Here is a 27,617-nt window from a genome sequence, read left to right as displayed (position 1 = left end):
GATTAGCCATTACTGCTCCGCTCCTATTGGTCATAGCGTGATGATATATAACTTTGAGCACTTCACAAATAAAGGACTATTCAACACAAAAATATTTTTTTAGTTCGAATCGGTAGTTCCTGAGATTAGCCATTACTGCTCCGCTCCTATTGGGTATATCGTGATGATATATAGCCTATAGCACTCCACGAATAAAGGGCTATCCAATGCAAAAATAATTTTTCGGATTGGACCGGTAGTTCCTGAGATTAGCGCGTTCAAACAAACAAACAAACTCTTCAGCTTTATATAATAGTATAGATATATACGAGATTGACCATGATTTCTAAGGACACCCTTATAAGCTATTTCTAAGCATTGTTTTCATTAGATATCAAAAAACTATGTTTCTCAACATAATATAGCCAAACACTGGAAGCAGCGGTGTGGAAACCATTTAACAATGTTGATCGTCTATTCATACCAAATGGTGATAACATTGTCTAACTTTTCGCACGTTTAATAAAACAACGAAATAATTCAAAATTTCTGTTTTTCGAGATTTTATCATTAAGCGGTTTAACTCTGCGAAGAGAATAGGTACAATCTCACAGACATTTCAATACGATGAAAGTTATGGAGAAAAATGACGGTCTACCTCTTTTTTATAATGTAATAAGACCTACATGACACAGGCAAGGTAACAGACGAGAAATAAAATATGAATATTCAACTGTACTTATCAATAATATTAATTACTATTGTGGCTCTCATTAACCATACAAACCGACTAACCATTAACTACACACTACAAAACAACACTAGGTTCAAAAATTTACTTATCAAGTTGCTGCTAGAAAGGCGGTAGTCCGAATAATTCTGGTTGGAATTTGGCTAACGTGGGCAGGACGATGGTGGCGTGGGTCGTGAGTCGTTTGTCGAGGTGGGGGTCGGGTACCATGACCACCTGCATGCCTGCGGATACGCCCGCTGTCACGCCGTGTGGCGAGTCTTCGAATACTAAGCACTGGAGAAAGTAAAATTTATTTTAGTAGAAAAATTCGTGCAACATCATTAAGGATTACTTATCATGAAATAATCTGCTTATTTATAGGCCATTCCGTATATAGAAAAAAAAAATATCGTGGCTCGTGTTGTCATGTTTTTTGCCAGCCAGCATGTTTTCTTTAATTTTATAAATAGGCCGACTTAACGTATTATTTGACTGGCTGAAAGCTAAAACAGACGAGTCCAATTTAACCAAGTATTTTAAAACATTATTCGCATTATTGCTAACTCACCTTAGAAGGATCAGGCTTATCAGGGAACCTGGCGGCGGCTACCAGGAATATGTCCGGGTGAGGTTTCCCGTACTTCACCTCCTTGTCCGTACTCCCCATGACCATGTGATGGAAGTAGCTGAACAGCTCCTTGTGGGCGGCGACCTTGGTCTCCACTGATCGTGCGCTTGACGACGTGGCAAGGGCGAAAGGCACTTTGGTTTTGTGAAGGTGTCTGATCAGTTTCTCCGCTCCTGGAAGCGATAAGTATTGTTTTGTGGCACGACTGCAGTATCACCGAGACTCTTTGCTATTGGGCTACTGTAGAGTACTAACTCCAGCTTGTAAGCGATCAGTAGATTGTGGAATGGTTCTCACTGCGACAAGAGTCCTGTATCAGTTTGTCTCAAGTGTTTTTGTACGCTGTGGGCAATGATGGTATTATCAGATTGTAACATGTTCCGAATCGATTACAAGATTTACTATTGGTGTTGCCAGGTGTCCCGATTTGTGTAGGACGTCCCGATTTTCAGAGTTCTGGAGATGTACTCCGATTTGCACCTGATCGGGAAACTAAATGTTCCAATAAATCAATAAAGTTATTAAAAACCATTATTATAACAAAAAAATACATAAGGTACGGTTTTCATCATTATTTTGAGAGCGACATGCGTTTAAAAATATTGTAATCCGATCTACAACCCTATATCCTGATTTGTTTTACCTTCTACCCCGATTTAAAACAAATCAGACCTGGCAACACTTTACGATTGACCGTTTAGCCATGCGCATCTCAGCGCATTTTCCGTTACTTTTCCCTTTTAAAAAAAATACGAATATTAATAATATAATCTATGTAAAAAACAATGACATAAACATTTTGTCATACTTTTAACGCATAACTAGTTAATTTGTCTATTTGCGGAACGGTATAATGACCCTAATATATTTGAGTCTATTAAAAGCTAAATTAAATGACGCATTCTGCTCGCCGCTCGTAAAACAATGAGTCTAAAATTCACTCTCGCAATGTACTGAGTTCATACATTGAACTGTGTAGAAATACTTTAAAGGGTTCAGTAAATCTTCCGACCACACAACTCTTACTAAGGGACCTAATTATACTTACAAGGTACCAAACTAACTGTGTGGCTAAAAATTGTTAACTATTTAAGAACATCAACTATTGAAAACATAAAATAACAATGATATACTCAAAGAAACTCGATAAAATAACCAACTAATTCACAAACATCTTTTAACATTTTAAGCCGACAAAAATCTGACCAGTCGTTCAGATGCAATGACGTAAATAATAAAGTCAGAATTGCGTTGAAGACAGATCAAGGATTAAATAACGACATATTTTTGCAAATGAAGCGGTTTTAATTCTAAGACCAAGGTATGCATCCGTGCGGTATAAGGTAACATTATAAATAATTTAAAGCAGGAAATCTTGAGAGTAGGTATTAAGGTGTCTACACACATAAGCTGACTGCCCGGGACCCAGCGGGTTAGACTGGTGGTATAAAAATTTGCTGGTTAAATTGGAGTTTTTTTTGTTATACCTTATACCAGTATGATAGATGTTCCAATTTGACTGTTTTGATACTAGTGATGCATTTAAAGTATTAACATTATGACAGAGAACGATAACTGTGATATAATAATTGCATTTTGTGGAATTATTATGGTTGGGTTTGGCCTGAATATAGTGCTAGTACACAATTAGGAGCTTTAAGAGCAGATATCTTGATTTTATTGGTATATTTCTATTAAAACCTTTATGTCATTGACCTGCACAAACTTTAAATACACTAACAATACCAACTATACTTCCTACTGCTCGACACTGGCCTTCTCTACTACAGTGAAGCTTTGAATAGAGGTTAAATAAAGGTTTATGACTTGATCAAATATTGTTGAATACTGTTGTTCACAGGACGTCACTAGGACATGAAGACGCGACCCGGTGGCATGCCCCGTCGAGGATAACGCAGGGACACAATCTGCCGGCATGATCGCCCCAAAATTAAGTTGGCGCGGCGGTCCAACTCGATAAACCGTTGGGCCCGGTGGCTTTAGTGTGTAGACACCTTAAGGTTTGAAGGCCACTTTATTCAATGCACAATAAGGCGGGCTTAGGGTCCCAAAGTGGATCTTGACCTTCTATTCGCGAAATTGGAAATATTCCTTTTTAATGATTAATGCTGGAGAATTGAAGAACCTTATTAAATTATGGCATAACAAGATTTTATGAATAAAAATTATAAGTAACTCATTAAAATATTTTAACAAGTGCCAGTTAACCATTGAATTTTTGTTCTTAAAAAATGTGATATTTGCGATATTCGAGCGACAGAAATGCTCACGTCTCGGACGTGCCTTTAGACGCATATGTAAGTTTACTTTAGATGGGGATTGAAACGTGTTAATTCACACATAATCCAAAGAACATTTACTGTTTTCGTTCGTAAAAATATAGCCAAAACATTTATTTATCCTGGCGTATCTAAATCTTAGTATCTATGACGTTAGAAAGTTTACTGTCTGTTTTTGTTTATTGCTTTGAATCTGAGGCTTTGAATGACGAGACGAGCTTGCCGTTTGCCCGGTGGTAAGCGATACGACCGCCCATAAACAGTAGAAACACCATCCAACTCCTTGAATTACAAAGTATTGTTTGATATTCCACTGCGCTCGCCATTCTATGACATGAGATATTAAGTCTTATTATGTCCAGTAGTTACACCGGCTACAATGCCCTTCAAACCGGAACATAACAGTGACTACACACTGCTGCTTGGCGGAAGAAATATATATAACTGAGTATCCAGAGACTCGCCCTCGCAGTCGCCACTTGGATGATGACACCCTAATTTGAGCTAATATAAGTATGTGTTGAGATACGTTCATACTTCTTAGACGAGTTTTTACTTTGCATTAAGTATATCATAACACTTCAGATAAATATGAAACTTCTTACCAAATTGCAAATAAAAATATATGAAACATTTCAGAAGTATTTCCTAATGGTGGATTATATCAATTTTAGAGATATTTATCAATCAAAAGTTTTTGTCGAGGTTTCGTTGCAAATCTGTCTTAAATATATCACGTATTACGGTAAATTACTTAATAAATAACAAAAGCCATATGTGTGTATCGCTATTTCCCTTCAAAATTTTTGTTTCTTTTTTTGTAAATACAACTGAATCTCCGAATTACCCCTGAATACCGATTTAAAATGTCCATAGTAATATAAGTAATTTTAATTGTTATTTAGAGATAATAATTATTATTCTTATACATTGTTTTGACGTATCATAAGTGCAACTTTGTTCGCCTATGTGATAAATAAAGTATTTTGTGTATTTTTATTTTTTTAATCACGAGATGATCATGTCGCTTACATGATAGAGCAATCAGGGGCATCATCATCAGCAAAAGTAACGACTTTCATTAAAATAACTCGATGACCCACTTGATCATTTGCCAGCGTATAAAACCTCCAGAACTTTGTTTGAGACGATTTTTATACTCGCGTTACTAATTTGTCAGCCTTAAAGTAGCTTATCACAATGTATTTTCTACTATGCAATTTCAATTTATATATGAACAGTTTTTATCACAGATATGTATAAAGTGGTCATCTGCATTTCAAACTCATATACGAGATACCTATAATGTATATGTTACTAAGTATATTATGTTTCTGTTACATGTAATAAGATTATACTTCGAAGAGTTCCCAAACACCTTTCAACTCATTATCTGATTCTATGCAAATTGTATTCGTAATAAATGTTATCAGATCGTCAGAGATGTGAAAAATATTTTAATAAAAGTATTTAAATACAAAATGCATTGTTATTTTACTATTTAAAATAGAAATACAAAATAGTTTTAAATAAAAGTATTTAAATACAAAATGCAAAATACGTAATTTCAATAAAGGTTTTCCAAATAAAATAGCTTAGTACTTATTTAAGTGATTTTAATACTAGTATTTGTTCAAAGATGCAGAACTTCATAATATTAATTTTGTTTCCATTTGGATATTTGTACAAAGATCCTAAAGCATTGTCTTCATCTTTTAAATATTGTACTGTTTCCAGATCTAATGTAGTCATTGCCATTGACCTCACATTTTTTTGAGGCGCAATGTTGACATAATATTTTTCTTGGTGACAATGGTGACCACAGTAAGGATCACAATCAGTACGTTCAAAAATAAACTAATTTTGGATTTTAAGAATGAAAAATTAAAACAATGAATTAAAAATGTAACAAAACTATTTTGTATCTTACAAATATAAAATACTAGCTTTTGCCCGCGGCTCCGCCCGCGTTATAAAGTTTTTCAGGCTAAAGTTTTGCGTTATAAAAGTAGTAGTTTCCCGGGAGCCTTTGTTCTTCCCAGGGTCTTAAACTGTTTCCATACCAAATTTCATCTTAATACGTTGGGTAGTTTTTGAGTTTAACACGTTCAGGCAGACAGATGCAGCGAGGGACTTTGTTTTATAATATATATTTTTAGAACTTTTTAAGAGGAACAATCCCGTCATACATCATTATTGCATAACTTTAACCGTTTACGCAGCGCACGCAACGGAAGCTCTCAAAACTAATAATTTTTCCCCGTGTTTGCAACATGTTTCATTACTGCTCCGCTCCTATTGGTCATAGCGTGATGATATGTAGCCTATAGCACTCCACAAACAAAGGGCTATCTAACGCAAAAAGAATTTTTCAGTTTGGACCGGTAGTTCCTGAGATTAGCCATTACTGCTCCGCTCCTATTGGGCATAGCGTGATGATATATATAGCCTATAGCACTTCACGAACAAAGGGCTATCCAATACAAAATTATTTTTTTAGTTCGAACCGGTAGTTCCTGAGATTAGCCATTACTGCTCTGCTCCTATTGGGTATAGCGTGATGATATATAGCCTATAGCACTCCACGAACAAAGGGCTATCCAACGCAAAAAGAATTTTTCAGTTCGGACCGGTAGTTCCTGAGATTAGCCATTACTGCTCCTCTCCTATTGGGTATAGCGTGATGATATATAGCCTATAGCACTCCACGAACAAAGGGCTATCCAACGCAAAAAGATTTTTTCAGTTCGGACTGGTAGTTCCTGAGATTAGGCATTACTGCTCCGCTCCTATTGGGTATAGCGTGATGATATATAGCCTATAGCACTCCACGAACATAGGGCTATCCAACGCAAAAAGAATTTTTCAGTTTGGACCGGTAGTTCCTGAGATTAGCGCGTTCAAACAAACAAACAAACAAACAAACAAACTCTTCAGCTTTATATAATAGTATAGATTCATATAAAGTATTTCAAATAAATTTCGAAAAAAAAATTTAAAATGTGAAATAAAAATAGGTATTTTGCATTTGGTATTTGTATTGCAAATAATTCACATCTCTGCAGATCGTAAACGATAATTGGATTATGTTGGGCTTCGAATCGCCCTTGCAGAGTAAGTGTTAAAAGTAAACCAGGTTTTCCGTTGAATAGGAACTTATATTTTCAATAGAGTGAACACATTAGACAACCGTATTAGACTAGCACACATTGCTTAGTAACAGTACATTGTTATTTCATTCCAAATACAATAATTCAAAAGATACATACTGTTACACGGCCAGTTTACATAACATTATTAAAAAGGCTTTGTATTTGGCTATGCAAACCTCAACAGATTACATATCATTTTATCGTATGGCGGTCGTGTACATGCCGCCCCGTGGTATGTCGTTACAAACCCAAGGTACTGACATGTTGACCTTTATAGTTATGGGACTATATTGTCAAATTTCCTAATTTAGAGTTAAGATTATTCTAGAGTCTAGACCCATAACTTTAAATAGCGCGATATCTATTATGCTCGACTTTTTCAGAAGAAAAAACCGGCCGAGTGCGAGTCGGACTCGCGCACCGAGGGTTCCGTACAAACCTGTAGATATATAAGTAAAAGTTCACTCATCGCGACAATCGAATCATAGTTATGGTATTTTTATTGCAAAATGAAATCCATAACATTACAATATGGAAACCTGGAGGAGCATAAATTAAAGACATAGGTCTAAAAATTTAAGGTTTTCGGAATTTTTCATTCTAGGTCGATTGGAAGTACCTTTTAGGTTTTGATTCCCTTGCGAGTAGTTGCGACTTTGAAAATATGCGACTTTAATTGCTGTTTCTTTTGATTGCGTTGACATATAAGTTTGATTTTTTTACAGCTTAAAGGTATTATGGACTTGAGCATTTGATATGAATTTCAATTTAATACCTTTACGCGTTCATGAGGAAAGGGGTAGTAACTTTAAAATTATTAAATTATTTTTATTATATTATGTAACTAAAAATTTACAGTTTTCGCAATTTTTACTTTATTTCTACTAAAAGAAGTTGCTTCGTACCAAATTTCAAGATTCTGAGTTCACGAGAAGTACCCTGTAGGTTTTGATTCCCTTGCGAGTTTCGAAAATTGGCGATATAAACGGCTGTATCTTTTGATTGCGTTGGCTTAGAAGTTTGATTTTTTCACAGCTCCAAGGGACAGTAGGCCAGAGTATTTCATATAAAATTCAACTTAATACCTCCACGCGTTCCTGAGAAAAAGGGTCTTGACAGACGGACGTACGGACGGACAACAAAGTGATCCTATAAGGGTTCCGTTTTTCCTTTTGAGGTACGGAATCCTAAAAAAAAGTATTTTATTTGAATGTATTTTTTATACTTTACATGACCAAGCGTTTTTTTTTTTGCGTTTTTAGGGGGAGGATATCGACTGACACTTCTGACTCAATTGCGCGGGATTTTAGCGACGAAGTTTGGTCGCGCCATAACTAGAACTCCTATTTAATTACCTCGCTCACAGATCTACAATCCTGAAGAAACAGATGAAGGTGAATTTAACATACCCTCAATCTAATTGTAAGAAGCTATTTCGAATCAAAACATATTATTCGTATTAGTAATCCTGGTGATACTACCCAAGTTGTCAACACTCTAGATTCTAACTCTAGAATATGTACTAAATAAGGGGGTTATCATAACAAGAAGTGTCATCTTGTATTTCATTTGGGGATGGCAATTAAAATTTTCATATAATATTTAATAATATCATAAATATGAAAAACTTGTATGTTTGGATACTTGTTAGAAGTTGATAAATGTGTTCAAAAAACCTACCAAGGGGCACTAAAATTTATTGTATCCCAGAATAGTGCCTAGCAGTGGCGAAGGGTGAAATTTTTCAAAAGGTAACCCGGTGTAAAAAAAATTGGCGTCAGTTAAGATATCGGGGCAATTTATCGGCAAACAAAAACTAAGACAACGGATTAGTCTTGATTCGAAATCAACAAACGTTGACATACATACTAAATTACCTATTATGCGTAAATAATTGAAAGATTCATAAAATCGAACAATAAACGAAGATAATTCTCGATCCATTAATCAAAATATACGTACTTACCTATTAATTAGTTATAACAGCAACAAAAGTAAGTATTAAAATTATAACCACACTACACTAAAAGTATGTTTATTTTCAAATTAAAACTATAAATGTAATAGAAATAGGTATCACGATCGCCAAACAGACGAACAGTTTAAGTATACCTACATGATAAACTTATATAATTATTAATTTAAATTATAATCAAGAAAGGTTATTCGTTAACTTTTGATTGTATCGTGGTGCTACTTTTAATTCAGTATAATATCATATTTATTTTCTTCTAACAAACATTTTGTGTCTAAAATCAAAAACTTTCAGATCTTCTTCAAATATTTTACCATCTAAATATTAATATGTGAAATCACCGACTAATAACATACTTACGTAAAGGTAGACATTAAACTGATCACAGGTAGTTATTTCCATTATAATACACTTTTATTTGTAGTTTCTAAATTAACAAAGCGCTGGTAATTAAATATCACATAACTATCAAAAAATAAAATGAATATGACAATTTACAAACACCGCAAATTGGTAGCATAATAAATTATGACGTTTGAAGGACCTAAAAAGCGACAACTATACAAAGTCGGTTAACGTGAAGCCGAACTAGCTCGGGTTACCTTTGCCCATATCTTCCGCGCGATTTCGACAAACACTGGCATAGAAACTCATAGAAAGTGCTGCCATCTATATTAAAAACATACTACGACATTAAGCCGCTTGACAGCGGGTTACCTTTGCCTGTGGCGTCACAATTTCACTTAGGTAACGGAATTTCTGGGGAACTAAATACAAGGTGCGCCATCTAACGTCATTTAAAATAAGTAATTGATATCGATTAAATTAACAAATAACGGGCTAATGGCCGATAGATGTCATTATTAAGTTATCAATTATAATTATTAAGTTAAGCTATTATAATTATTGTCCATTGTCTGATATGTTGTAAATTTATATTTGCCTATTAAATATATTGTTTAGTATCACCGAAAACCTAAAAGGGAAGCCGGTGGGAATCGGCTTGTATGGACGCTTCGCCACTGGTGCCTAGTGAGGCTACTGCTCTGAGAAAAGACATTCACGCAGTTAGTATACATAATATTATAATTGACATTATTGGAGATATGTGTGATATGTATTAAATTAAAAACAGAAAACAATCCATTCAGCCAGTTACAAAGATATTATATTTTATATCAAAAAAAAAAATAATAATAAAATATTAATTTTATAAAAAAAAAATAATAATAAATATGAACTTTATAAACATGTAAAAACTTACCATCCAAAAGAGGTGTTCCTGCTAACATAGTATCGCCCAATTCCAGGAGTTGGTCTCTAAACTCTTTTGGAGTCACGGGCAGGTTCAGCTCCTTACACAGGATCTCTGAGAGCCTCTGCTCCGTTCCACCGAGTACTTTCATCATCAACTCATCAGTGTATTTGTGACCATAGTTAGCACAGAGCTGTGTGATCATTTTCTTGTATACTTGTTCTGTGTCTGCAATTTTTTTATTTTGGTTATTTATGTAATAATAAATATTTTTATATAGATATTCCTGTGGTATAATATAGATAGTAAGAAGTAAAAAGAAAGGCATGCAAAAGTTACTTTTTTAGTCATTTATATATAAAATCCAATACCTTTACCTACTTTAATATATTTTGATCTCGAAATTTTTTAATAGTCTATGTATATTTATGTATTTAACAAAACAACTCACGCGATTATAGTTTTATACCGAAATAAAATACAATGTTTTAATATATTATTCACGTACCGATGCCATATTGTATGAATTATGTAAAAGTCCGAATGTAAATATAACCTTGTTGGTCATTAACATTGACCACTATAGAAAAGGTCGTTCACTACTTCGTATAACTTACCTAGTAACAATCCATCCATATCAAATATACAATGGGTAACTTTTTTGAAATTTTTCGTTGAGTAAAATCTCGTACTAATCACTTTCGATACACTTTTTAACAGATAAATCCTCATGGCTGCACCGGTTATGTAAAATGTTCAATGATAAACAACAATAGGGCTTGTATTTACTGTTTATTAAACGTTTTTATCACAAACCTAATGTTGTAAAAGTGCCAAAAATGATACTGGCTGCATGTATTTCTTCACGATATTTTCGTCAACTTACGTAAACGTCAAAATGGTAAAACTCAAAACAGAAGAATGATTGAATGAAATAGTGAACCAAAAACTTTATCACTGTACAAAAACAAATACTAATCAATGGAGCAGGATTGTTAAGGAATAAACCAACCAGAGGATAGCATTCTTGAATAGCTGCTCTAGTATTGGCTAATACAAGAAGTGACTAATAAAAGCCAATCACATATCAATACAAAGTTTTACTTAGTACAAAATAGATGGCGTATATTAAATAAGTTACAACTTATTTGTATCAAAAATATTGGACTACTTTAAAATATAATTCTTAATTTATGATTGATTTATATACTGATAATTTCGCGTCGCACTTGATTTATAAAGAATAAAAAAATTATAACATTATACTGAGCTGGCAATGCTGCTACCGCGCCGGTTCGCTTTCGGCTCACTTCACAGCATTCGGATTTCGGCACCAATTCGGCATAGTCGTGCTGCGACCATCATGGAACGCAGTTGAGTCGCCGCGAATTGTGCGTGTGGCGTTAACAGTACCGCAAGTTAATTGTAAATAAAAAATCATATTTAACTATAATTTTATTTATGGACTGTACATAAAAGTGTATTTTGTTTACATCAATAAAATTTATAATACCGCGAACATGGCTGTGAACGAGTGTTGTAGTGTAAAACTGTCGCCTAACAAAAAATCGATTTTCGGATCGAGAATGAGTAGCCAAATATTGTATTTATTGGTGGCTACGAGTTTGTTGGCGGTAACGGCGGCTGCCGACGCCGAAGTATCTTGTGCAAATGTGAAAAGCTTGTTTGAAAAGAAAGGAATGTTGTTGATGGTGGACCTGCAGGCGGAACCAAACTCAGGTACGAATCACGAGGTATTTAACAGCTGTAGCCGATAATGATAAATGATAATGTGCGATATATTGGAAAAGTATCACCACACGCGCTCACCTATCACATAAGCGAATATACACACCTTCGAAAAGTACGTTAGTTTATTTTTATCGCTTGTCAAGAAATAAAGTGGGGCAACGTCTTATTTTTTCGCAATTAAAATAGACGCTTTAGAATAATACACAACCGGAGACTGTTGAGCGTAAGGAAAGGCGTGGGTTGAGATCTTGGCGAGCACCGCTGGTTCAAGTTGAGCATATATTTACATCGCTAACCACAAAGGAAAACATCGTGAGGGAAACTTGAACGTGAATCGAATGTAATTTGGGAGTGTTATTTGCTTCTTGGCTTTTATCTCTATGCAACGACAACTCAATACATAAGCATTAGGCACCAGTGTGCTTAAGCTAGAAGAGCATACTTTTAAAAGACGTTTAGCAAGTAAGTAACCACACTGACCAAATGCGGGTTGGTTATCTACCCGTATCGTTAAGTGCCCCAAAATGTACCAGAGCAGTGGCCGACCCACCTGACCGGCGACCCTAGACTCCTATCATGTCGATAACTGTAAATGATTGTAACTAAGAGTTGCGTTTTTAAATGCTGCCACTACGCAACCGCATATTCCAGCAAAAAATTACAGATGTAGTTAAGCCTTTTATCTCTCTGGAGTAGATTTTAAATCATGTAATAGTGTTAGCCGGTCTCTTATGTTTTCTTAATCAGATTTTTGTGAGAAGGAATTATCTACCTACAGAAACAAATATTAATTAACGTCGGTAACTAACTTTTAAATCGTGAAAACAAATATAGAAAACGGTTTTAATAATATTGAAAAGAAACATTCGGTATGACGAGTATTAAAAAGCGGCTAATTTTTACCTGCGCCCAATGACAATGGCCCGTCACCGATGAGATTTACCTCGGTTCGAAATTTAAAATCCCACCGGTTTTATTCTTTACCTGTTTTATTGAAATAGCGTGGTAGCCAGTTCGTTAACAAAGATGTATTGTGTAAATGAAGATAAACCGATATTGTTTCTTAGATTGAGTAAAATAAGTATAATAACACCGTTGGAAGGCGCATAACTTTTTAAAATGAAAGAAAAAAGAGGTGACAGAGGCATAAACCGTGTACAGAACGCATACTCTCACATGGCAAGTTGAGTGGCGACGGAAGGATTCCTCGAGACGATGTGCTCTCGCCCCCTTGCGACGCGACTACCAGATAATAACTACGCAGTGAAAAGTCACATAATGGTTGCCGCAGTAAGAACCATGTGGTTCAATAATGACATATAATCTAGAACGAAAATTGAGATACGTATTTAATTTTGTATGAATATGAACAATATCGTTAACTTTCGCATGATAATAGTAAGTAATGGACACATTATAATTTAGTTGTAATTGGTATTAATGCATCCCTTATAACCATTACTGTTGCTTAAGATACCAAAAGATGAGTTTAATATTATTGTTTCTAGATACTTACTTAAAATCTACAAGTATACATTTTTCTAAATAAACATTGAATAAATATTTTATTGGCAACTACCTATTACCCACAATATTTGATGATGTATAACCCAATTCCTGTCAGCTGTCCTTTCGTAATTTATGTCAAATGTAACTATCATTAGAACATTTTGCAAACTTATGTTGTGTCGGGTTCCTTTCGGAAAATTTTACCTTCCACCACTATTGCACTATTTCGTATCGAGGATCTACGGCAAAACCGTTTTTTCCCTTGTAGTATAGCTCTCGAAAGATTCTTATACCTGTGGTTCTATGTGGGTGTGATTTAGCAATAAAGTATTTCACATCGTGTTATTGCTGATAATAGTTAAAAGCTTTATGTTAAATGTTTGCTGTCAATCTATTAGTTTATTAGCGCTACACGAAAAGCGCGAAATTTATCATGTTTGATCATAAGGCTGAGAACACATTGACGCGCAGACAACACCGCATAGCGCTCCATAGGACAGCGTGTGTTGTACAACAATATAAAGACAAACAGCATTGCGTTCGATGCTGACGAAGGATTTGACATTTTAAAAAATTGTTCTTCGATCACACTTCCAAAAACGAAGAGTATGGAAAAACAGATTGTCCAAGGATAGGTAGAAGGAAATAAACTAGAGGTAGATCCCTTCTTCGCTGTAGTGATTTGATCAAAATGCAACAAATTCCTTTATGGCAGAGTGTACACGCAGCGCTACTGGCAAATGAAGCATTAGCAGACTTGCGAACATCCTCGAGATGGCTAACGAGGCTGACAACCACAACTTCTCTGTAAAGAGTGCTTGAGTAAGAACAACCAATCGTAGCAGAAGGTGTTCTGGATGTTTGAAAGTGCTTACGGTTTACAAGTATTCGCCGGCATCACACAATAATTACTTTTCTATAAAATATAATTTATAATTTAACGTCTTTATTGTCAAATTATAAATTATATTTTGAAGTCTATTATAATTTGTATAAAAAATAGTTTACAAAGGCTTTGCACCTGATATACAGTTGTGAGTGACATAGTAAGCAAAAAATTACTGCTCTTTTTGTTTAGCAGTATCTTAGCATACGCTTAGGCTTATAGCGTACTTGTTACAGAATTCAGCCCACGGATTCTTTGCGCTGGAGTTAGACTTATAATTATTGATATGAATATTTAACACTGCAAATGTATCACGATTTATGAAGCTTTCCCTGTTTAATAATTATTATATTTTCACTATCAATTAACGCGTTTATTTTTTAGCAATAAAAAGTCACATTATTATGGTTACATGATATAAATAAAATAATTCACATTTTGTCTATTTCACGAGTTTTCGTCATGCTAGCCTTGGTAATTAAATAAGATAATAAAATACGTACAAATGGACACATCTATTACGTCAAAGTTCACACATAAAAGTTTCAAGTAAAGACCAACAGTTGGTATTGTGTAGTCAAACATACGTGACCTTCTAAGTAACTTCACAATAACCTTGTACGAGGAATATGCCCAAAAAGCCACTATGTAGGTAGTTGCCCCCGTGGGCGTAGTTAGGAAATGCATTACAAAACTCCTTAGTTCTGCGAAAGTTTACTATACATTAAATTAAGCTGTATGACAGTAAATTTAGAGTCTGTTTTAGTTTGTGATAAAAAGCATGGCCAGTGGGCAGGAATGCGCGTAGGCGATTGAGATTCGACAGATTTGATGTGGTTTTGGATTACGTTTTGTGGATCGTTTGATGCAGGCCGGGTTGCTAAACTGCTGCAGTAAGCAGTGATAGATAAGAGCCAATTTATTCGCAGACAATATACGTGATACGGGTTATTTTTTAAAATATTATTTTATATCTCCTCCAACTTTACTACTTCACTAGTTTCTTTAACTTTTAAAGAAATATAAATCGTTTCGACATACGCAATTAAATCAATCAATACCCATTTCAACATTTATAACGTTTAATAATATTTTTCCTTACGCAAAAGTATTTTGTTCAATTAAAAAGATATTCAGTTTTCCATACAAGAATGTAAATAAGCTGAATTTTAAAAGCATTGCCTAAAATGACACGGACGGGTTCGGACAATCAGTCATTATGCTTTCCTTCTTTGGCCGGAGATCGTTACGATCTTTGAAATTATCTGGAAATTAAACATAACAATGTAGGTGTGCCTTCGGGTCGAGCGATTACCACGTTCTTGAGGTTATCTACTGACCAGTTACCATCAGGTGACATACTTGTTCATTTACCCTTCTGTTATAAGAAATTGTAAACGTGAACTTTCTTATGTGTTTAAAAACCAGTTGAAAAGCGTATAGAGAGTACTATAAAATAAATTATTACCCTGATTTGATGCTTGTAAACGATCTTTACATTGAACTTACGCTCTTCACAAGATGGAGAGCGACGTAATATATTTTATTCAAGTTTTATTGACATGTCTCCGGGCGCCGTTAGGAGTTCAAACCTAGTCCCTAACTTCTAATTTCATATCATCATTTTAATCTTTATATACTCTTTAATGACTCTCCTCTACCTTTGTCTATCGCCTTGAATTTTCGTCGATGGTCGCAATAAACTTATGCGTGGGAAGGCATAATCGTCATGAGTTACGAACTACCGATGTGCATGACTGAAGACGTTTTTTTACTTTAGTTGAACTGGGGAGCATTTATCGCTTTAAATTTAGAATTTAATTTTACGCCGACTAGTCCATCCACAACCATTCCGTGAACGACTATGCGCTTCATACAAAAAAATGCTAATGGTAGCGGCTTCATCCAGGTTATCTTCTAATCCAATAAAAATCCCTTTTATTGCACTAGTGTAAAAAATAGCCCGTAAGTTTATAAAAATTTGGACAATCTACCAAAATATATCTATCTGTGTGTCAAATTTCATATCAATCCATTTATCAGGTTCTGCATTAAGTTCAATAAATATTCACACATCTTTACTCACTTTTACATTTATTGTAGTAAGATTATAACAACGGAAATCTGAACCTCTTAACAATAAAAACGGTATCGAATAACTTACAATTCATTTTCCCCGAGGCAAAGAGGTCGTAAAATCTAAAATGTGTTTTCACTCGATCTAAAATTGCTGAGTATGACCATAAAATTTGATGCGACGGTGCTAAGCTCTCGAGGCTGAGATTTCGCCTCCTACCACCTTGTAAACGGTTTAGGGTGGAGTGAGCCTTACATTCAAGTGTCAATTTTAGTTCAGTTAACATTGAATTTAAATGGTTACTGAGTAAAGCGTATCTATGTTGTTATATCTAGAATTAATCATTTGATTTTGTTCAACTTATTTATTTTGTGCTTGTGTTGATAAGTAATAACAAACCAAAAGCCAAAATTATAATCCACGGCATTCGCTACTTTTAATTGAAGACTGAAGTAATTATTTCTGGTCATTAACAGACCAAATATACTTAACATCTAGTGTACAGAAATTTTCAACCGAGTATATAACAAGAAAGTGACCCTTTTCTAAGAGTATGTTTTTTAATTTGCAAGGACAAAACGTGTTGGCCAAAACTAAACCTTATAACACGATAAATAATGTTTATTTTATCACGACGCGACACAATACACGCTTCTGAATATTCAAACTAGATTCTTAACAATAATTTTATGCGTAGACACCCGACATCCTTAGAAGAATAGACGCCCAACCCATCCTGTCTATGCATCATTAATTCTATGTAACCAATTGAATAAGGGTTTGACCACACATAGCCGTGTAGGGGCAGTGCGGTGACCGTGCATCTTTAGGAGTTTATAATGAATCTATACTATTATATAAAGCTGAAGAGTTTGTTTGTTTGTTTGTTTGTTTGTTTGAACGCGCTAATCTCAGGAACTACCGGTCCAATCCGAAAAATTCTTTTTGCATTGGATAGCCCTTTGTTCGTGGAGTGCTATAGGCTATATATCATCACGCTATACCCAATAGGAGCGGAGCAGTAATGGCTGATCTCAGGAACTACCGGTCCAAACTGAAAAATTCTTTTTGCGTTGGATAGTACTTAGTTCGTGGAATGCTATATGCTATATATCATCACGCTATACCCCATAGGAGCGGAGCAGTAATAGCTAATCTCAGGAACTACCGGTCCAAACTGAAAAAATATTTTTGCGTTGGATAGCCCTTTGTTCGTGGAGTGCTATAGGCTATATATCATCACGCTATACCCAATAGGAGCGGAGCAGTAATAGCTAATCTCAGGAACTACCGGTCCAAACTGAAAAAATATTTTTGCGTTGGATAGCCCTTTGTTCCTGGAGTGCTATAGGCTATATATCATCACGTTATGACCAATAGGAGCGGAGCAGTAATGAAACATGTTGCAAAAACGGGGAAAATTATTAGTTTTGAGAGCTTCCGTTGCCTGCGCTGCGTAAACGGTTAAAGTTATGCAACAATGATGTATGACGGGATTGTTCCACTTAAAAAGTTCTAAAAAATATATTATAAAACAAAGTCCCCCGCTGCATCTGTCTGCCTGAACGTGTTAAACTCAAAAACTACCCAACGTATTAAGATGAAATTTGGTATGGAGACAGTTTGAGACCCTGGGAAGAACATAGGCTCCCGGGAAACTACTACTTTTATAACGGAAAACTTTAGCCTGAAAAACTTTATAACGCGGGCGGAGCCGCGGGCAAAAGCTAGTAGTATATAAAACCGTTATTTACCGATAGAATAGTGATACTATAGGTATATATGTATGTATATAAAACCGTTATTTTTGTCATTGGAATATTGCAATGTTCAACCAGCCACATAGCGCCATTACGATTGCAGGGAATGACAAGGGGAAGGAATAAGATTATAGTCGCCAGCTGTTAGGTCTCTTGTAGGAGGCGGGCCTATTTCCATTGTCAACTTACGGGCTGCATCTGTCAGTTTGAATTAAAAGTTGCAAGGCTCTGTCACGGCACGGATCGCGCACGGCTATGACAAATCTGTCTACTTTTTAATTATAACTAGCAATTTGTACGCAAATTTTATTCGTCGCCCAGAGATGGGCACCCGACCGGTCGGTTTAAACTATGTATTGTACAGGGACCTTATTCTCTATCCCGCACGTTATTTTAACAGTGTGTAACAAGCACGTAACACAACGCATCATGTTTTGGACTATAGAAATTGGCTTACAGAATACCATTCCACGCACATTTCACGAAGATAACATGACACGGCCGCGTTATGCGTTTTCACTATCATACAGAATAAGGGCCCAGGTTGATGCGTGTTTCTGATACGATGCGTCCGCAACCGCGACCGAATTGTATTGTACATGCTGTTTGATGTAAATAATAATAATAAAAAATCCGTACCCGGTGATAAATTATAATCAATGAATATGACGATAACAGATACTATTTCAAATAACATAACGATCCTTCAATTCACTTGAAGTAAAATGTATTTGATAATAAATAATATATAGACCGTAAAAACTTTATACATTTCACATGCATAACTTACAGGCAAAAAAGGAATATATTATCTCACGTCAGCAAAAACGAATTACACATTGAAACATTTCTAGCGCATCTCATGGCTCTTAAAGCTATAGCTATATGATGCAGATCTTCACTGCACTTATCATTACGACGTAAGAAAAACACGATCAAAGCAAGAACCATAAAGTCGTACCGGAGTGTTGCATTAGCATGCGCCGCGACTCTCGGCGGCGGGCTACAGGCTTTTGTCTCCTCCGGGAACATAACCTGCAGTATATCAATAGAACTTGCAGAGAACTATGTATAAATGTTTGGGATTTATTATGTTTAAGTATGCAATGGAAAGATTTCCCGAGATCACGATTGAATGGAAGCGTATGGTAAAATATTTAAATGTTGCCTATAAGATTTGTTGAAAAATATTTTATTACTGTCCGTATAATAGTAGTCTTTTGTCTGTGAATATTAGTATTTAATTTGATTATACGTAACTCATCCCGAGAAATGACTATTATATGCCCAAGTCATCCGATAGGGATCTAGCACAACGAATAAGGTGGGCGTGTAGATGCATCGTTCCGACTGTGGAAAAGTGCACAAACATGGTGCTATGTACATCTATATCTTGTCCCTACTAGTAGCGAAGGGTTCATATAATTAGTGACGGCTTCCTTTTCGTAATTTACATACATACATACATAGTATCACGCCTTTATCCCATAGGGGTAGGCAGAGACTATAGATTGCCACTTTGCACGGTCCTGGCATACTTCTCGCGCTTCCTCAACCTTCATTAATCCTTTCATTATATCTATCATTTATATGTATTTATACATGTATATCGGCTTCCTTTTCGGAAAATTTAACTCTGCCACTGACTGATTTGTTTTAAGTAATAGATGCTTACAGATAGCACAGACCTCTGTTTAGCATGTTTAGCATGCGTCGCGACTCGCGCCAGTCGGCGACGCTACCGGCTTTTGTGTAGATCCATTCATGTAAATGTAAATGTGCGTTGGTCTCGGGTTCGAAAAAAATATTGTCGACTTAAATAGTAGGATATAAGGTTCAGGGATAATGTAGCTTCCTATTCGTGGATTGTTTTATTTTATTTAGTTATTAGTTTCTGAGATTAACTCCTTAAAACTTTGAAGAATTTAAAAATTAATTATTTGAATGTTTTGTCCCTGTAAATTGTTGGTTTTGTTAGTGAAACTTACTGTATCATATTTGATATCGTAGTTCTAACCAATAAAAAAATATCAGCATCTTATCTTTTTGTCATTGACTTTAAAATGATGAAATTATTACGCAAAGAAGAAGAAAAATTGCTTTTTCGAAAGGTAAAGTTATTTACAAGACATTTAAGGGTAGATTAAATTACCCCTTTTTCATGTGCATTCAATTCTAAAGTAAAGCAAATAGCTTGAATTCCAGCTGTAGGCTCAATACATTCATATGGTCCTTTGTAATATAAATTTAGTATGGTCTTAAATTTTCATTTCGGACTGATAGACAGGACCTTTTTGTCGCACAAGACTAGAGGGGGGGGGGGGCAAGGACCCCTCTGGCTCCTAAGCCAGAGGGGTCCTTGCCCCGCCTCCCTCCCTCGCTGGCTGAATCTAAGTGATAACTGATAATTTTTTAATTAGTTAAATAAGATAACTATTTTGTAAGATACCAAATACACGTGAATAACACGCATTATACTATGCTGTTATTTTATTTATGTTCAGAGGAATTTCATTATAATTATTTTGACGTTTAACAATAACATTTATTTTTTTGGAATTTGATTTATTATTGTAATCGATTTAAAGTCCTTTTTGAATTGGCATCGACTATATGACCTGACTTGAATGCTGGATCCGCCCTTAATCCAAGAACACTGCCATCTCATTTTTCAAAGACTGAATCTGTGATTATTAAGCAAGCTCCACTGACATCGTTGTATCGAATTAACACATTACAAATGCTACGTAACCGTTATAAAATTTAATGTAATTGAATATCGATTTAACTTACGATACTTTTACGATCATTACTTTAAACAATAAAATATGTATGTCATTCAACTGTTTCTTAATGTAGTAATTGTATATCGATGGACGGTGGGCGAATTCACGTCGTTAACTTTATAACATAACGGACACTAAAATTATTTCAACATCGATATTTCGATATCGATATAAAATAATTGCATTGCAGCAATACAATAAAACTAAAAGTATCGGCTATTTTGAAAATATTCTACTATTAATCGATTTTAAATATCGATTTAGAAAACGAAGCTCGCGTCTTCCCGTAAACATTCCTTAGAGTTGTCAGGATGGAAATCGTTATCTCGAGTATCCTGTTTGGTTAGGCACTTTCTACACGTACACCAACCGATCTATCATAGCTGTCATAGGAGCATACTTATAGATAACAAGTACCGACGGGAAAGCAGAGCTTGTTAATAACGAGACATTTTCCGAGGGTAATTTTTTTTCTACTCAATGGGAGGAACAGATCGCTCGCTGATAAGGGCCACACGTGCATCACAAAAGCCACACCACACATAATTTTGGGTTATAAAGTATTGTGTGATAATTACCGCTTGAAGATGTCTGAATGTTTTCCAGAGTATAGATATGTTATTGTAATTTTTTAAAATATTTTGCTTGTTTTGGATAATCAATATGTTCATTTATGTATGTGCATCAGCAATATTTTGTATAGCAATAATGATTGCTTCTTGTATGTATAGTTTACTTTTACAAACGGAATGTTCGATTTTTTATGGTCAATTTTAATGATTCAATTATACGTAAGAGGTTTCTCTCGATTTAATCGGCCATGCCGGCTTTAATTCATCAATGTTGTATACGTTTTTTTAAAGCTCGTGAGTTAGTGGCTACTGAGTGCGGAAGAACTCTCAGCTATAATGAATGTTTGGTATGACATACAAAATGATCCATTGGGTGGACTGGTTGACAGCCCGGCCGAGTGTTGAGTAAACACGAGAAAGGTCGACAACCCTACGACGCTCAGCGTTATTGATTAAAGTCCGAATGATTACTAATTTATCAGTTCACGCCCCATCGAGAATCTTTAATAACGGATTTCACGGGAAATTGATAGTGAATTTTGCTATCGGTACATCGATATAAATATCCAATCGGAACGCATCGATTCGAATTTTTAACGGCTTTCAACGTCACATTTTATTACTGTCACCGGCCAGTGTTATAATTGACGTTTCAATTAACTTTACGATCTTTTTATAGCTTGCCAGTTGATTAAAAAGAATAAACATATCCGCGACAACAAGGTATAAAATTGAAATAAAACCTTTTTCATGGGAAAATTAGCACATACCTGTGTACGAAATACCATTATACGCGTACACAGAGAGTACCCTTTCAATCAAGTTACGTGAATAGGACCCCATCAGTCACAGGCCCTTTATGAACCTCTTGTGCTGTAATTAGGTTCGCGGATTCCGAGCGTAACAGGATGCCGCTTATTATAAGTTTTTCATTGCATTTTTTTGATGTTTGAGTGCTTTTGTCTGATTTGTTATGCCATAAATCAATACAAATGTCTTGTGGATGAGTCATGGATTTCGTGTATAGATTGATATTCTTTCCATGGCAACGGAGATAATTTCAGATAGTACTATAAAAGTTGCCGCCACTTTATACAGCCGGAGTGATGTTAACCAGACGAAGTTAATAGCTGCTATTAATCGGTAGAAATCAAGGACAGTGGTATTTCATGAATGGAAATTCCAACGCGGAAAGCATTCGCACTCTCTGACCTAGATCTAACTGAATGTTTTCAATAACACATGAACTATTTCAATGTCGGATCCATTATGAACCCCTTCTAGCCGAATTTCGGCCATGGCGGCCAATATATTATAGTGCCTAAGTGGTGCGTATTACTTACCCCCTTGTTCATAGACGTTTTTTATCTAACGACCGAGTAAGGCTGTGATAACAAGTCTGTTTCTCAGTGCTGACAGCATGGCAGTCTTCGCAGTGCGTAGACGTAGGGCCGTTGTGATTGGCTAATATTGAAATACAACAATAATAACCAATCACAACGGCCCTATGTCTATTTCTCAGTGCCGTTGGGCACTGAGAAACAGGCTTGTTATCACAGCTTTACTCCGTCCTTAGATAAAAAACGTTTATGAATAAGGGGGTTAGTTTTTACACTCTCATAGTCCGATGAGATGCCAATCTGACATGACCGGAGAGAGATAGGCGCAGGACCAACGGCTTTGCGTTCTTGCTGAGGCACAAGGGTGTCGCACCTCCAATTCGTAAACTCCAATCTGCGACTGAGTAATTTTTAAGTTGGAAACCCAGTTTCAATTATTTTTAATCGGACCCGGAAACCAAACCCTGGATCTCACCGCAGTAGTCGTACTTGTACCGCGTATGGCTTAATATTACGTCGTTGAAGCAGACCATTACATGGCAACTATGAGCCAGGAAGTGATAAGTGTTCCCAGCCAGAGTATATATTTCATGTGAATAGGAAATATGAAGCCCCCAAAGATTCGTCTTGGACACATTCACTTTGATCATCTATATTGATATCACATAGATTTTAATCTTTGACAATAGCTTTGCAGTCACCAGGAACCATGAGGCACTAAGAGTTACATATAATGATGTATCTAATAAAAAGCAGACATTCTTAGAAAAGGCCAGGTCAAAAGTACCCGGAACCGGCGGGAACGCATGAAAAGATTGATGAAGGTGGAGGAAGTGAGAGAAATATGCCAGCATCATGCAAAGTGGCAATCTATAGTCTTTGCCTACCCCTATGGGATAGAGGCGTGGTACTCTGTATGTATTTAATAAATAAATATTCGCGTAAGTACTAATTTATCAGTCTGCAGGCCCTGTTCGCGTAGGTGTGATGTTGAGAACTGTAAACAAAGTCACGGCCGCTTCCGTGTGCCCTCGGATGCCACTTGAAGTCACATCTCGATTCTCAATTGATTTCGTTCAAAGTGAGGTGATTCGTACCTTTTTTGGACATGGTCTAATTAATAATATTGATAATAATTAAAATCTGAAGAGTTTAAGGCGATGGTAGTACAGACATACTACATTACATATTTTACATACTTTAAAGGTGTATACAATATTATACACCTGCAAAGGTTTATCACCTAGTATAAGAAAATTCATTGTATTAGTTGTAAGGTTATAGTGGTAAACCGACGTGCTGGTGTAACTATTGAATAAATAAATAAATAAATATTACTAAGGATTTACCTAGGAGTTGCAACTTGGCACGTGCCATTTGCTTACCACCCAAAGTATATATCACATAAGCCAATATTTTCCTACACCACGCGAATCAAAAAACATATAAATAGTTTTTGGCACTAAAATAAAGTTTCGGCAACTGTACACATCCAGCGGACAGGAGCCGTAAAACGGCTATACGTTCAGCTACGTCAGGGGCGACCTCGAACTGTTTCATAGTTGGCGTAATGGCATAATGATCGCAATAGCTGCCGCAGTTGGACACCATTTGGTTACCATTAGCTCAAGATTACATGACATTGTGACGTATAAAGACCTCCGTGGTTGCATGAAGGGCAGGTTACGTAAAATTGATGGTTATGGCAACGGCATAGTTTACATTTTTACATGCATGCTGAGAAATATATTAGACAACGCTAATCATTAGCTCGTATTGCGGCTTTCGGTTGTAAAGACTTCCGATTGACAGTTAGTTTATTGAAGAATTTAGATGTGTAAGGAAATGTGATGGATGGATCGTAAGTCCGTTATGGTGATATATTTAACACACGCAATATTCCATACAATAATTTCAATTAGTAATTAATTATGCGTAAATAACAAAATGTCTTACAAATTATTGGGAACGTGAGCAATTAAAGTCGTTTAATTGTTTAGATAGCATCAGTCAATAGGGAGCAGCACGAATGTATTTGTGTCCCCATTTCAATGTTAAAGGTCGACGCACACTTATCACCTCATTCGACTAGTGGCAGCGTACTTGGACTATTTTTTATACGTGTGCGACAAAGTGACCCCAGTGCTTGAAGGTAGGCGGAGTAGGGTACAGATGGAATGTACTGATGAGAGATGACCCTCGCCAGACAATTATGCCGGCCTGATTGAACAGGATATAGACAGTTCGATCCCGGAACGATATACTCTTACGTGTGCCACTATGGTGGGTTGTAACACCTTGTGAACCAAATATCACGGCTGTTGACTATATTATCACGTAACAAGAGATCGATATTAGGTGAAATGTGAGTGACCTATTTGTGCGTTTTGTCAACTGTATGAGGATAAAGGCGTGAAGTAATATTTGTCAATTTTATCGCCAAATAGGGTATTTAGTATTGATTTAAGGAGGTTTAGTTGAATATGTTGTAATCTGAGGTAAATATTATTTTTTTGATCTTCATCATACCACACTTACTTAACATCTATTGACTTTTTAAGGTAAGTTTCTGCTCCTTCCCCAACTGTCACTGACTTCCTACTAAGATGATGTATTGTGTTAAAGTTATATTGTAGTAAATAAATTTAATTAAATTACTAAAGGCCTAATTTAATATAATAAAAACTCCGCCATTCCAACAGATATAAAATATATTTATATGTAAATATAATCGGAATGATGATAAAAACCTTTTTAGAGTTATAAATTTTATAGACATCTGCGATTGATGTGGGTCAACCTTTAAACATAAAACCAATAGAGATTTAGTTGCAGTTGGTACTTGTAGTTAGATCATTCTCTTTGCGTTGTTGGCTAATTATATTGGATGGATCTCTTCTTAACTATGCTATTGGGAACTATCGTCGCCTATAGTAATCTCATTACTGTCCACCCTTTTATTTATGTCTTCGCTGGGATCGAGTCTTGACCTCGAAAATTTTTCAGATATGTTTTTCCTCTTCATGTTACTGTCATATCTAAACAATTATCTAAAGTATATATAGGTATATATATCGACATTTATAACTACCGTAATTTGTTACGTTATTATTACAATATTAGAAATAGATCATTGCATTACCAATTCTATAATCATAAAGGAACACGGTGAATAATATATGTTATAAGGCGTTTCTCTAAGTGGTCGCGTATAAATAACATCTTTCTTGGTGACAGCTATTTCATATTCTGTTTCTTGATGTATAATAATATTATAATGTAATGTTAAATGGTATGCCTGCATTGAATGTTCCTGACGTAGTTACGTAGGTATTTATTTTGTGCGAATAATCACACGTTGATTTAATCCACCAAAGGGACTCGGAAAACAAGTAATTTTTAAATTGTAAAATAATTTACATTTGCGTGAATGCCAACTATGCCTCAGCCAATAATAGTGATCTTTCCTTCCACTGTCTAAAGGTCAAAAAAAGTGAAAAGGGAGCCAAGTTCGCGCCGCGGCGCCGTTTAATCCGGAACATCGTTCGCGAACCGTGGGGGCTATTCGCGACCGGACATTCCTGAGGCCGGCAGGTGCCGACCTGTCGCTATCGGTTGGACCGGTCGCGCGCCGCGCCGGCAGACCGGCCGCCGTGGTCACTGCCCGCAAAAAAAAAAACAAAGCGTTCGGTATTTAAAAACCGGTGGAGCCGATGTTACTAATGTGCCAGTATTGATATTAAATGCCTTATCGTATGCGAACATAATGGGCTAGATGCAAATATAGCTTATTAAGAATTCAAATATATAAGATTTTTTGTGCGTCTGAACGACGTACTGCTAGAGACTAGTTAGTGATAGTCTTTTGAAGTTTTAAATTCTAGCAATGCAACCGTTTATACATAATTAGGCATAGTCGTGGGCGCCGACTATATCTGGCAAGCAAGTCATGAAGCTGTATCAGAAAAAGATTATTAATAAAGTCTTATAAAGCTCTAGAAATGAATGTGACAGTTTAATTACTTTCAATAAACGGTTATTGCCATATTTACTCAATGAGCAAAAAATATAATTAAAATGAAACATCAAAGGATACGCCCTAGCCATTCAAATTAATTATAATAAATAACGGCCTGTCAATAACTGTAAAGTGATTTATATTTTCTGCTTTATTATTTTAATCGCGTAATATGCGGTTAAGTTGCCACTTGGCCACCCTTGCGATGGAATAAAAATAGCATCATGATGTTATACGGATGAATAGGTACCGCTTCATCTATTACAAGTACACAGACTTGAATCAGTAATGTGTTACAAGTTATAGGACATTGTATATTTATTATAGATATTGCACGCAATTATAGGCTCTTATAAAATAGGAACAACGACTTATCTAGTTTCATTTTTTTTTCATCAGATTGAGAAATATACAGCATATTGGAATTCTTCATTTCCTTGAAATAAATTCTATCGTTTATAATCATTGTAGTCCATCATTAGCACGCACCGCTTGAAGCTGAAAAGTCTAAGCTCAGAGTGCGGCAGATATTGTTGCCTAAGACAATATTATGTACTGCTCGTTATGACGATAGATTCTGTGATCGTAACTCAGTACTATACTCGTCCCATAGTACATGCACTAGTTCTACCTGCCTAAATTTTATGGATGCAAGCATGAACTTTCATTGTTAATCGTATTCTCAATTATCGTTGCCATTCGGAAACCGTAGATTTGCCTTATACATAATTCAAGCGTGAAGCCGTTGTCTACGGTGGCAGTAATTTATGCCAAGCGCCATTGCTGAATAAATTATTCAGATGTTATCTTAAATACACTATCGGGCCACTTGCGATAATCGACATTTATCTAACATCACCACTTTGTCGGCTGACCATTATGGTATTAAATTTGA

The 27,617-nt window shown here is 35.7% G+C and overlaps 2 protein-coding genes across 2 annotated transcripts in view; one reads left to right on the top strand and one right to left on the bottom strand.

The window, feature by feature from the left end:
- Positions 1-515: 515 nt before the first annotated feature.
- LOC115447842 (probable pseudouridine-5'-phosphatase) lies at positions 516-10,953 on the bottom strand. The gene is made up of 4 exons (XM_030175080.2): positions 10,640-10,953; positions 10,032-10,250; positions 1,281-1,513; positions 516-1,006 (listed from the first exon to the last, which is right to left on the bottom strand). The coding sequence occupies exons 1-4, from the start codon at positions 10,752-10,754 to the stop codon at positions 833-835; spliced, it is 741 nt and encodes a 246-aa protein (XP_030030940.1). The 5' UTR covers positions 10,755-10,953; the 3' UTR covers positions 516-832.
- Positions 10,954-11,329: 376 nt separating this feature from the next.
- The window catches only part of LOC115447853 (glypican-4), a 100,686-nt gene continuing 84,398 nt past the window's right edge, over positions 11,330-27,617 (top strand). The window contains exon 1 of the mRNA XM_030175094.2: positions 11,330-11,762. Coding sequence (XP_030030954.2) covers positions 11,543-11,762 — 220 coding nt within the window. The 5' untranslated portion in view covers positions 11,330-11,542. The remainder of the gene's footprint in view (positions 11,763-27,617) is intronic.

The sequence above is a fragment of the Manduca sexta genome, chromosome 28 (assembly GCF_014839805.1).
Source record: "Manduca sexta isolate Smith_Timp_Sample1 chromosome 28, JHU_Msex_v1.0, whole genome shotgun sequence".
Taxonomy (NCBI): Eukaryota; Metazoa; Arthropoda; class Insecta; order Lepidoptera; family Sphingidae; genus Manduca; species Manduca sexta.
The sequence above is the reverse complement of the archived record's forward strand: the minus strand, read 5'-3'. Positions and strand labels throughout refer to the sequence as shown.

What these genes read in the sequence shown, in the direction of transcription:
- LOC115447842 (XM_030175080.2), bottom strand. Translation starts at nt 10,754, where the DNA reads ATGAGGATTTATCTGTTAAAAAGTGTATCGAAAGTGATTAGTACGAGA. An exon ending in TATGGATGGATTGTTACTAG is followed by an intron (nt 10,251 to 10,639) that starts GTAAGTTATACG and finishes AAAAAATTGCAG; the next exon opens with ACACAGAACAAGTATACAAG. An exon ending in ATAAGCCTGATCCTTCTAAG is followed by an intron (nt 1,007 to 1,280) that starts GTGAGTTAGCAA and finishes TACTTTCTCCAG; the next exon opens with TGCTTAGTATTCGAAGACTC.